The following is a 13,032-nucleotide window of genomic DNA, read 5'->3' on the forward strand; positions in this document are numbered from 1 at the left end:
TCACATAATCGTATAGCACCTCCCATGAAGAGGAGGTGGAGGTGTCTGTGGTTATACTACATGCTCTCCAAAGACGCAGCTTGAGATGTGTTCACGTTGCCGAGTGCCTTTCTTGCTGTTGATTTTACAGCTACGTGATAAACAAAATAATCTCCTCAGTCACTAAGTATTTCAAATCCTCTTCCCTCCCCTCCTTCTCGTTCCCTCATTCTGTGTCCTTTCTGCCGTCAAGAACAAAGAAAGTGAAGGATGGAGGCTAACTGTGAGAAAGCAGAGGCTTTCTAATTATAGCTCCGTTCCTGGAATATTGGTGTCGTCGCTGAAACGAGCAACCCGAGTTCAAGCATCAGTCCTGTGGAATTATGCAAAATGTGTCTTTGATCATTAACGGCAATGTCAGACACTAACCTAGTGTTATCAGAACGTCAGAGAAACGCATATCTTCTGACTGTCAGCGAGGCAGTTTTCAACTGATGTGATTATATAAGAATATAGTCACAGTGATTATATATGGGATTGAAATAGTTCTCATACACCCTGTTGTCAAAAAACATCTCTCTTCAAGTAAATATATTTAAATGTGTTGTCATAACAATAATGTCAGTTATTTTCACTCACGTCCAAACAAATATTCAATTGAGAATACAACTTTACCAGCAAATAAAAGCTTTGCAGAGTCTCTCTCCCCATGCACTCTACTTCAAAGTTAACTCCAGTTTTTTACAGATTGGGTTTGATTTTTGATGTCTTGACCATAATTTCTATCAGTTATAATAACTTTATACTCACCAAAGCAGTTACTGAGATCTGAGTACAATGGAGCAAGAAACACAAGCAGTCAGACGTTCAGATATAACAGTTTATCCAGATTATCTAGACAACTTTATTTGGAGGTAAAACTGACACGTTGCCAACAATCCCAAAATCCTTTTTTGATGGATTTCATACGTTTGGGGTATAATACTGTAAATCTCATGGCCTTGATTTTGTTCCGTGGTCATACAGTATATGCATATGTACGGTTTATGCAATTCAATAACTAACCTGTGTGATGGTAAGTAGAACGTCTTATTTGGATTGGATTAACTCTGGTGGTCAGTCAATTCAGAGTTCACAATGTTTTACACTTGCTTCCTTCTTTTGAACTTTAGCTGATATACTTCATCCCTTCCGTCACTTGTGCCGAGCGTTCGTTCATGACGTGACTCTCACATCAGGTCATTTTGAGTCCACACCACAAGAGATCATTATCTTATCATAACCGTCCTTCATCTTGCTCATGAACCACCTGTTCTCTTTTAATGAAGCATGTACCGATGGGAGCCTTGACTAATAGACGGGTCTGGTTTGGTATGGGAGTCCTTACTTTCAGCAAAGCTTCACCCCGCCCGTACAGACGGTCTCAATGGAGTATAGGCTTACTTTGAGGCAAGCCTCATATTAGGACAATATGTTGGACAAGAAAACAGCTTGAAACACTTATTTTTCACCCTAAATGTAGGGTCGAAGTTGGTAGTTAAAAACGGCTAGTCAGAGTTCTTCCATCAGCAGTGAAGATTTGGCACATCACAGTTCATAATCACCATAAACAAAGAAACGACACTTTTACTTCCCTTATATGATGTTATAAAGAGGCTGAATGTGCAATTTCTGCTTTAAGAAGTTATATAGTCTGGATTTAAAGCACAACCATTGTGTTTGTCCATCAGCATTAAAACAAGAATCCATTTCAGCAAACTTTAGCCTTGTGTAAACCTTACATACTACAACTGTACTATGTATTAACATACTGGGTTCCCTATAGAGCTTCAGAGTTATAGTTGTACTATAGTAACTGTCTTTATGTTGCTGTGAGGAACCATGTGGGCTTTCTTCAGGATGTTAACGGGCAAATCGGCCTTTTCTCATTGTCAGAACTTTACTCATCAGTTGATTCTGGTCAGCGAGTCTGGAGGGGTGTGTGTGTGTGTGTGTGTGTGTGGTCAGTCGACCCATTCACCCCTTCTCTTAGTGTCACCTCCCATTTCCTCCCCTTTGGTTGGATGGAGCGCTCGGCTGTACTTGTCTTGGTGCAAAAAAAAAGACTGTGCCCCCTCTCTGCACTGTCCTAATGCATCTTCATCACCACCATCATCATCGTCCCCGTCAATGATGGGGGGGGGGTGTTTCCTTCCCCCTCATACTTTTTATGATTTCTAGTTTAGACGAGGAACTGAGTTAGTTTAACTATCTTTTTATCAGTATTGACAATGAAGTTACTGAACTAACTAGTCACTGTTATGCATTTAATGTAAATACAAATGTAATCTGCAAGAGCAATTCAGATGCATTTACAATTTATGTCAATTACAAGATGTATTAAACACATATATTTATTACAGATGTATTAAAGTTTTTATTTTAAGGTTATTGAAGGTCAGCTAATGTTTTTACATCAAAGCTGCCTAAAGCGAATATGTGAAAGTATTCAATATTTCTAAATGTTCCCCTTTCTGAACAACTTACTGATCTTTTTGCTGTAGTTAGAACTAGAGCTGCATTGACAGGAAAAATGAATCAGAATAATCATTTTAGTCATTTTTAAGGAAAAATGGCAATAAATTTGATGGTTGCAGCTTGTTAAATGTGAGGAATTTAAGTTTTTTTTGTGTCATACATTACATAGTAAAATGAATATCTTCTGGATTTTTGGAATGTTGATCAGACAAAACATGATATTCGAATCCATCGTCTTTGGCTCTGAGAAATCATAACAGACATTTTTCACTATGTTGTGACATTGTAGACGAAACAATCAATCAATTGATGGAGAAAATGATTGTCAGTTTAATCGGAAACTTGAGTAATCGTTAGTTGCAGCCTTACTTATACTACTTACTTACCAGTAGTGGGACAAAAACTTCAAAATTCGGCCTGAGCGAGCAACAGAGAAAAGCGGGGATGTGTTCAAAACGGGTTCATCCTTCAGACAGCACAAATGTCCTCGAGAACTTGCTATTTTTTAAATTCCCGGACCCTTTTCTTCTTAGCTGGAATGTTTTTTTAAGGGGAAATTTTGACCTGATAGCAGTGCTAGAAGGAACATTTGAGTCCACGAATATCCACCGCAAACCTGAATGAAAAATCCAGCCCGGTAGGTGTAAAGATACTGTATCTCGCTGTGGAGTTTTCAGGTAATGATCAATATGAAGACCAAACTAAAACGAAGGCCAGGAGTTGTTACTGCTGCTGCCGCTGCTGTTCATACTACCACTGATTTTTAATGATGTAGCACTTGAATATTAAAACCATTAGGGAAGAGAGGGAGAGAGAAATTGAGATGTGATTCATTACTCTGCTCTGGGTGAGTTCACTCCTCTCCTCCTCGGTCTTTCTCTTCATTATATTCGCTCCATTCTCTTCTTTCCTCCTCCTCATTTCTCCATCTTTCACTCTCGCCATTTTTTTTTTCCTCTCCATAATTGTTTTCATCATCATTTGTCTTTTTTTTTTTTTCTCTCCACGTTGTCATCCGCAAATGTTCTCTTTATGTTTTTCATCTCTATCCTCTATTTGTCTCCTAAATGACAGAGGATGACTAAGGCTCCATGGGGTTTTTATTGTGTGTGTGTGTGTGTGTGTGTGTGTGTGTGTGTGTGTGTGTGTGTGTGTGTGTGTGTGTGTGTGTGTGTGTGTGTGTGTGTGTGTGTGTGTGTGTGTGTGTGTGTGTGTGTGTGTAGGAGGTACAGTGCTAATAGTCCTTCTCTTCCTGACAGACTAATGACTAGTTTGTGCTTCTGTCTGTCTCTCTCGCTGCCTGTCTCTTTCTCTCTCTCTCTCTCACAACGTCTTGCTCTTGGAAATAATTAGCTCGCTCGCCCCCTTTCCAAAGATTACATCTATTATCACAAATTCTCTCTTGTCCCTGTTTTCTTTCTTTTTTGTTATCACTTTTTATGTCGTGTGTGTGTCCATCTCTGTATTTTTTTTATCTTACTGTGAGCGAAGAAACAGCAGCCCGTGTGTGTGTTTTAACGTCTGATAATGGAGTTGTTCTTGGACTGTTTCTATCTGTTTTTTCTCCTTTGTTCTGTAGTCATCATTTTGAAATTAAGGCTGCGTTGCACATCCAAAAATAACACACTCTCTTCTTCAATTTCCATAATGTAATAGGTACAGTAACACTTCTCTGTAAATGTTAGACTTGCTGTATATATGGTTCTAATAATTCCACATGAAGGTGTCGTTATGCGTTTGCATTTGCTACAACAGTGTTTTGAGGTTGTTAAAAGTCAGTTATTTACCACTGGAGTCTTTTCTCGCACTGTGTAAGTCATAATAAGCAATTCATCAACTCAGCGGAGCACTGAACTGAAAGTGGCTTATAAACTTTATTGTGCATTATGTCATTTTCTGATGAAATTATGTGAAAACAAGATTTAAATGTGCCCTGTGGAGTTTTGTTGTAAAGAAACTTTTACTATCTTTTGGTGAGGAAAAACAGCGAGTATTTTCCATCGCAATAACAATGATGTTCAGTGTTTTGAATCAGTGGCAGGAGGATGCAACGTAGCCACCACAGTACCCAGCTACCTTCAATCCTACCAGCCTATAGGCTTTACCACAGGCTGCTGCTGTCCACCTAGTACAGTCTTATCACACTGTGAATAGAGGAAATGTCAAGCAATACATAGTAAGTTCTGCTAACTAGTATCATAAATATTGTTTATAATGTCAAACTGGATAATCAGACTTTAAATGCAGTTTGTCTTCCTTGTTCTCTGCTGGTGAAGAGGTAGCCAACGCACATCATTCAGGAGCTCATGTATAGGTTCCCAAATGCATTTCCTTCGCTGTAGTTTCTGTGGTTGCCATGGTCACGCTGCGAGTCGGGGTGGCAAGTTGGACAAAGTTGATCCATCATGAACTCCGACAACAGCGGTGAAGAGCTGTGTGTGTTCATGAGAGAGGCAGCCGCACCGCCTCTCCTCGCCCCTGCCGGCAATCACTCGCCGTCTGAAAGCACCTTGACTTTAAACACATGCTGTTGAATGTATTTCCTTCCTTTTAAAACACTTGTAAAGCCATTTTTTAATTTTTTTTAAACCTGTAGAAGATTATGAGATACAAAAATGTCAACTATTGCATGTCTGTGCATTCTGGAAGAGGGATCCCTCCTCTGTTGCTCTTCTTCAAGTTTCTTCCTATGTTTGTTTTTTTAATCTTATCTGGATCCAAGGTCTCAGGATAGAGGCTGTTGTACGTTGTAAAGAGTGTAAAGCCCTCTGAGACAAATATGTGATTCTAGGCTGTATATAAAGTTGACTTTACACGCTCATGAAGGTTGCTCCACTGCACCACTAGTGGTCAGAATTTCCACAGGTTACTTTTTAATTGTGGAGAAGCAAATTACAAACACATTAAAGCAGGATGGAGATACTGTAAGTCCAAGATGTATTCAGCCTAGCTCCATGAAAAGTTAAAAAAAAAAACATTTCAGCTATTTCAAAACTGTCTTGTTTACACATTGTTAAATAATTTATCATTTAGAAATAGAAATGTAAAAATACTTTGTGGTGTTAAAGGTAGTTGTGCAGTTTCTTCAAACATGTTTCAGCATCACTAAACTCATGTCTCTGTCTCTGTGTGTCTCTCTTTCAGATGATCTGGCGTACGAGGTGCGTTGGTTTTTCACCCGCTTGCGTGGCGGAGCGACCACGACCCAGGTGGCCAGCGTCGACCGCTTCGGCGTCGTGAGGAAAGAAGATCGTAACTCATCCAGTGACGTTTCAATAGAGCGTGATGACACGCACACCTACATGTTGAACATTCATGGCACTCAGGACAGGTGAGTGTGTGTACATGGGTGAATGTTTTTGTGAACTAATTGTTTCTTTTTATTATATATTTTATTTCCATTATATTAACATTATGACAACCGAAACTTCAGCTTCAGTGTGTGACTGTGTGTTTTATATGTTCTGTGGTTTCCAGTGACAGTGGCGAGTATCACTGTGTTGCCACTCCCTGGTACCTGTCGGCCTCAACGGGAGCCTGGACTCAAGCTGGAGAGCTGACGTCATCTCGGATCTTCCTCACTGTCCGATTTGCTGGTGAGACGTGTGTGTGTGTGTGTGGTTCTGTTTCTCTGTATGATGATCATTTTTACATATTTAAACATGACAATGGATGCATGGATCCAGTGCTGTATCACCACCGTGATTGAATGTATTACAGTATTTGCTCATATTAAACACCAAATCTCTCTTTCTCTCTCCTTCTCCAGTGTGGGACTCCCTAAAGTTACCTCTGTTGTACGGTGTATCAGCCTCAATAGGTAATATGACCATCATACATTCTCAAAAAGTGAAAGTGATTATTAATTTATTGCTGATGATTGATTCTTAGATTATCAGGTTTTAGCTTTAGCCTTTGTGAAAAGACATTATTATTCTTCTAGATATTTAACTATTTAGAGATTTATGAATATTATAAAAACCTAAATCAGGACATCCATCAGTAGTAATATCTAGATTCCTGATCCTGTCCAACATGAAATAATCACCTAAAGTCTGATTCAAAACATTTATACATGTTTGACAGGTGAGTAGCACTAAGAGAATACCAAGCACGGCTTTCCTTTAACGGTTTATACTCATCATATAATATCCTCTAGCATTGTGTAGAGATTGTTTGTTGCTTTCCGATGGGGAATGACAAACTATTACAGCCTAGTTTTGCAGGTTAGTTGAGGCAGCATGAAGTTTAAATGCAGTTTTCAGCCAACAGCAGTAACTGCAAAATGTCACAGAAACTGGGTAAAATAAAGAAAAGCCCTTCTCACTTCGTCAGTGTGGATAACTTCACTGAAACTGTTGGCCAGACTATATCATTACTCCTTCATGCAGCTCTGACATTCGCTGGCTTACAGTGCTGAGCTCGTGCTTATATAGGACACCTGAATGACAGCTGGCATCGTCAGTGCACAGTGGATTTAAATAAGATAAGAATCTGAATTTGATCAGGCTTATTCTAGCCAATGACAATCAATAAAATATGCTTTAATTGGCACTGAGACTGATGTTGCTGGAGACATCCCAAGTTGCTATTAATAATGTATAAGTTTATGGGCATCTGTGGTGTCGGTAGTACTAACTGTAGTAGTAGTGACAGCCCTCAAAAAGCCATTTTCCACCAAACAGGGCCCACTACTAAGGAGCCACAGGGACTGAAGATGGGGGAATCTCTGCATCAGCTAACCCAGAACTCAAAAACTAGTGTATGAACAGACATTGAAAGAGGATGTGGAGTGGTGAAGTCTGGAGCACAAAGATGTACTCTGATTAGTTTTAGTTTTAGTTCACCTTACTGATATGTTCTAACCACACCAGATCCTGCCACAGGAACTAAACTCAGGAACTGAAAGTCCCTTGTAGAAAGGTGTTCGCCTCACATATTCAACTAATATGCAGCTGGTTCAGGTCCTTCTTAGATTAGGGACAGCAAATTTTTGAGAGAAAAGATCGGAGCTGATCTGTTTGTGCTATTAGAGGCTTTAAATGCGCTCCAGTGTTTTCTCTCCAAACTCTGATTTTACACCGCATCTGAGGACCTGTGAATATTCAGCAAAAATTAAACTGATAACAGCCTTAAAAAAATTTCACACATGAAGAAACAACTATGCCAATTGTTCTTTGTAATTTGCTGTTGTAGAGAAGCTGTGCTCTTTCTCATTCAGGCACTCTCTCTTTCCATGTTGCTATTTTTAGGGCAAGTTGTTTTTACCATTAATAAAAAAACAAAAAAAAACAAAAAAAAAAAAAACAAGAATCGTCCATCCCTCATCCTAATATTGATTCTGGCTCCACTCAGTCCTTTTTACTGTGTGAGCTGCAAGGTTTGTTTTTGTCCACTCACCAACATCACCCAATAGTTTCTGAACCATCTGGAAGTATTACCCACAGAGCAGGGATTATATGGGGCCAAAAAAACTGAGGAACTAAATTTAGATTGTTCCTAAAAAGGTTCCTGGAAAGGTTCCTGCAGTGAAAAAGCCTCATAGTAGTGCCAGTAGAAGTAGTAACACTACTAGTTATAGGAATTACTGCCAGTTGTGGTAGTGGGAATCACTGCAGTATTAGTATTATCAGTAGTATTAGTAGAGGTACGAGTAGAGTTGGTAACATAGTGTCTTCTCCGTTTTTAACCTTGTCGTGTGTCTCCAGGTGTGGGCCTCTTCTCTCTGGTCCTGGGTCTGGTTTGCGCCCAGTGCTGCTGCCGCAACACCACACACACTCCCCGCTCACGCAACAAACTGATGGACCTGGAGATGGACTGACAAACAGTTTCCCCCGCACCCACACACTGCAGCGCTCACAGGAAACACCACGCACACAACAGACACACGCCCATAGACGATTACTGGGACAGCCAGTTGTTTCCGGGCGACGGACGTTGGGAGTAAAATGACATATCGCTTTTGGGAATAGACACCTAACTGACCAATCGCAGTGCTTTAAAGAGGTGCTCAGGATGTTTTTCAACTCTGCAGTGGAGGAGCAGGGGACTTTTACTAGCACCAACTGGGAAATAGCCTTTGAGACTTCTGTTTTTAGGAAGATCAATTAAATCTGTGGCGCTTCCAGTTTTACACAGATATATTTGCTCCGTGTTTAAAATCACAGCACTACGAGAAACTATGAATTAATCCAGAGTTTACTTTTTGAGGAACAGGAGGCGTCTGAGTCATCACTGCCACTTGGGAATAAAGGACCACTAAACAGAACTGCTGCCTCTGTAAACACTTGGGATAACAAATGAAGGGCTCAGGCTGGACTATTTTTTTCTTTTTTTTTTTTTGCTTTGTTCTGATGCCAAGGCTCCCTGCGAAGTACAATGACCCTTTTTTGTTTCTGATGAAAATTCAAAGGGTGGTTGCAGTTTGAGAGACAAAAATGGCATTTTTACTTGTTTGATTGAACACTGTATCTGCATGAGGTTAAATCAAAACCTCGACTATCCCTGTCACATGGCCAACCTATGCTAACGTTAATTTGTATTTGCAGCGACTTGACGGTTTAGGCAGCCTGAGCCTCATTTCTGTGGAGACTGTGGAGGAACCGTCACGTTCTTAAAGGTGGAAGTAGTCCTAGAAAAACGAACGTGCTTTCCACACGAGAGGTATTGCACTACAACTACCAACCCAGAGTATTCCTACCTTAACAAAAGGACAATATTTACCTTTATTCTCGACTCTAGTTTTTTGAAAATTAAGAGATTTTAAAAATATGAGAGACATTTTTAAGCTTTACAAGGAGATATGCAGTTAGTGTGTTTGTGTGTGCGACAATACTATAAGTGGTGCCAATATTTGAACTAATGGAGGTGTGCTTGGTTCATATTGCCAGATCAACACTTGAACAGCCACTAAAAGTGGTGACAGCAAGCACTCTTGTTTTATAAATATTCAGAAATGTACCCAGCTGTTATTTTGCCACAGTCTTGTGTGTGTTTCGTACACTGTGTGAGTGCTGTGCTACAGTATGTGAGACAAAGAGTTGCATGAAGTGTTTTATAATGCCAGACTGATGTCATCCACGAGCAACACAAGCCTTTTCCAGGTTATATTTTGATGGCATCAAAGTCTCCTACATCCAGATTTTTAAACTGAGCTGACACTCCACTAATCTAGACTTTCATGTGTTCACAGTGTGAGCAAAATGATTTGAATGTGGGTGGTGCAAGAGGCTCACATTGCTTCTACGGTCTGTCAGTGGTTTGCAGCTTCATGTTTCTCAGCTTCAGTTTTTTAAAGGAACAGTTCAATATTTTTGGGAAATACTGTCTCTTATTTGCTTTCTTGCTGAGAGTTAGATGAGAAGATCGATACCAGTCGGTTTGTACACTTAGTTCAAAGCTGGAGTCATTCAGGTGTTTAGCTTAGCTTAGCATTAAGACTTGAAACAAAGGGAAACAGCTAGCCTGGGTCATTTCAAGTGAAAAAAGACTCCAACCAGCAGCACTAAAACTGACTAATTAATACATTGTAGCTTGTTTGTTTTATCTTAAAGGCACACTGTTGTTTGATGGGAAGATGTATATTGCTAAGTATTTCTTGGCTGCACAGATGGATAAACTGTTTTTCATCAATAAGTAGTTAAAGCATGTAATTCTGTTTTTACATTTCTGTTCATGTAAAGGGTTAAACAAACAAGACACATGTTCATTCATGAGCTTTAAAGGTGTTAGTAGGCATATTTTTTCATTTGAGAGAGCCATGCTAGCCATGCTCTTTATGCTAAGCTAAGCTAACCATGTCCTGACTCCAGCTTTGCTTTCTCCAGACATGATTGGTATCAATCTTCTGACCTCACTCTCAGAAATAAAGCAAATAAGTGTATTTGCCAAAATATTCCTTTAAACACTTGAGTTAAAGGAGCAGTCTTAACATTTTTGGAAATTCTTTTGTTTGCCATCTTACCCAGGCTCAGATGAAAAGATTGATATCTGTTATATCTCTGCCCAGTATAGAGATTTAAGATGTTTAGCCTAGCTTAGCGTAAAGACTGGAAGTAGGGGGAAACTATAGCCTAGCCTTTTTGCTATTTTGCTAAAGCCACCAGTACATCCAACAATCTCAATGGGAGAATGGGACTATTGATCACTTCTTTGAGTCACTGCTCCTGTAATAATCGCTCCTCGTTCTCATTTCCACTCATTTTACACAACAGACATAAATGAGACTTTGAAATTGTTGACAGGCATGTTGGTGTAGCTAGGCTAGCAGTTTCCGCTTGTTTCCAGTCTTTGTGCTAAGCTAGGCTACATCCCAGACCTATCCCTGGCAAACAAGCATATTTCTCAAAATGTCAAACTGATCCTTTAATGCAGCTAACTGGCTACAAAAATCTGGTTTCAGAGATTTCAACTCCCAACAATGGATGCAGCCCTTCTCCAAATATTTTTAGATATTTGTTTCTCTACTCTTTCAGAGAAAAGTTGTAGAAAACTGGGAGGCTTATCTTGCACTTAACAGGTGAAATAGAAAAACATATCTGTAGAAAAACAAGAGAAATCTGCCGCAGACAGCGGTGCCCAACTTGTATCAGCTGACATCTGTTGAGTCTCTGTGGTGTTTTTATAGCAAATGAATGAACTTGTGGTGACTGTTGTATCATGTTGACTGCTGTGTGAACACACACTTACAGTTTCAGCCACTACACATACACAGTGAGGATGTTTCTCTCCAAACCCGGCAGGATCCAAACAGACCTGTTAGATTTGTAGAAAGATGTGCCAGGCTGTTTCCTCCTTAACCGACTGGGCTTTGTTTGATGTTTTGACAAGTATTTTAAGCAAATGTAAGAACTTAATGAGCAATATCTGACTGTTGTCAAGTCACAGCTGACGTAAAGCTGTACTCATGACATATCGTTCACCCTCAATCAGCGCTAAAATATTCAAAGTTAAGTTGAACCGTAGTTTTAAACTGTTGCTACCAGATCAGATGTTACATATTCAAACAATGCATGTATCCCCTTCTCAGCTCTGACTAAAAAATGGCACAAAACCGCCTCAGATTCGGGCTGGCCAGGCAGCCAGCACAAAGTGGTTAACACTGCTTCCCCAAATCCATAAATACTGCATCTCTGAATGATGGTACTCTAAAGATTTATTTCATAGTCACACAAATTTGTGACACCTTCAGCTACAGGAAACACCAAGACAAACCTGTACAAATGTTGTCATCCTTTAGGCATATATGTACAATTGAATCCACAGTTCAGAAAGGTTTAATTTTAGAATAACTTCTGCAAAGCACTTCTGACTTCTGTTGAACTTTTTGAATCAAATTTGTCCTAAATCAAAATAGCTGCAGATTTCATCCAGCAAAGGAAAAACTACAACATTCCTATTGGATGACAACGGATGTCCATGCTGGTTAATTTTCTTCACTTAGAGACAACAAGTGGTCCAAATATTGATAACGAATATGTGTTTTGGCTTGATTGATGGTGACAGTTATTTCAGAAACTTCCCATAGGTCTTCATACACCCACTCCACAGGTGTGTGTGCCTCTCCGTGATAGTGCTGTTGCAGTATTTAAATATAGTAGTTTTTGCAACTAATACACACATAAACCCCCACCGACACACACACACACACACACATTCACACACATACTTGAGGACACAGGTGAATAACAGGGCTCTGTGCCAAATGCTCTTAACAGTTAACACACACACACAAAGTAGCACTGATACACACTACTGAACATACCACTGCAAGACTTCCCCAGTGTCTTTTTCTTTTGTCATTTTATTGCAATGAGTATGATGAATCATGATGATGTTTTTTAAATAAATAGATTTGTAAGATGTATCCCCTTTGTAAATTATTTTGTATATTCTGATATTACTGTGTTTTTTTTGGCGAGAAGGATGATTTTCAGTATTGAACAGCATTTCTACTTTTTAAATCATGCAGTTTTTTTATATTTAATGTGGTAAAAATGGGATTGACAAACAAGCAAAAGCTACAGTGATCTCGGTGTGTGCTGTTTCGTCTTGAAAATGCTTGTCACAGTTGAAAAAGTGATTAGTATTGCTGAGACAAACTAACAGATTGTTAAAAAAAAAGAAGGCACAGGTGCTGTCATCAGTTTATTTGATAAAGAAATACACAGAGAGAGTTTTATCTTTCTGTTTGTGTACAGATTAAACAAATGAGATACATGTTACCTAGTGAGCTGCAGGGTTGAATGTAGGTGTATTTTTGAACTTTCCCCCTTAACTATGTCCTGACTCCAGCTCTGTACTTAACACACAAACATGAAACTGATCTTATCTCGCTCTCGGAAAGAAAGCAAAGCAAAGAAAGTGTTTTTCCCAAGATGTTGAGCTATTCTTTTAAACATAACTACAGATTTAAAGACGTGAAAACTGAAATTCCAGTCAAGTTGAACCCACGGAGCAGCAACAGGTTGGCCAGCTGAGAACTCAACAGCTGGCCAATCAGAGCTCCTGCTGCTGCTCTGTGAGTTAATAATACAT

At 39.5% G+C, this 13,032-nt stretch overlaps 1 protein-coding gene across 1 annotated transcript in view; it reads left to right on the top strand.

The window, feature by feature from the left end:
- ptgfrnb (prostaglandin F2 receptor inhibitor b) overlaps positions 1-12,361 on the top strand; it is a 75,022-nt gene extending 62,661 nt beyond the window's left edge. The window contains exons 12-15 of the mRNA XM_067583732.1: positions 5,641-5,827; positions 5,974-6,092; positions 6,266-6,316; positions 8,205-12,361. Of these exons, the coding sequence (XP_067439833.1) occupies positions 5,641-5,827; positions 5,974-6,092; positions 6,266-6,316; positions 8,205-8,317 (470 nt within the window). The 3' untranslated portion in view covers positions 8,318-12,361. The remainder of the gene's footprint in view (positions 1-5,640; positions 5,828-5,973; positions 6,093-6,265; positions 6,317-8,204) is intronic.
- Positions 12,362-13,032: the final 671 nt, after the last annotated feature.

This window comes from Thunnus thynnus, chromosome 24 (assembly GCF_963924715.1).
Source record: "Thunnus thynnus chromosome 24, fThuThy2.1, whole genome shotgun sequence".
NCBI classification, from domain to species: Eukaryota; Metazoa; Chordata; class Actinopteri; order Scombriformes; family Scombridae; genus Thunnus; species Thunnus thynnus.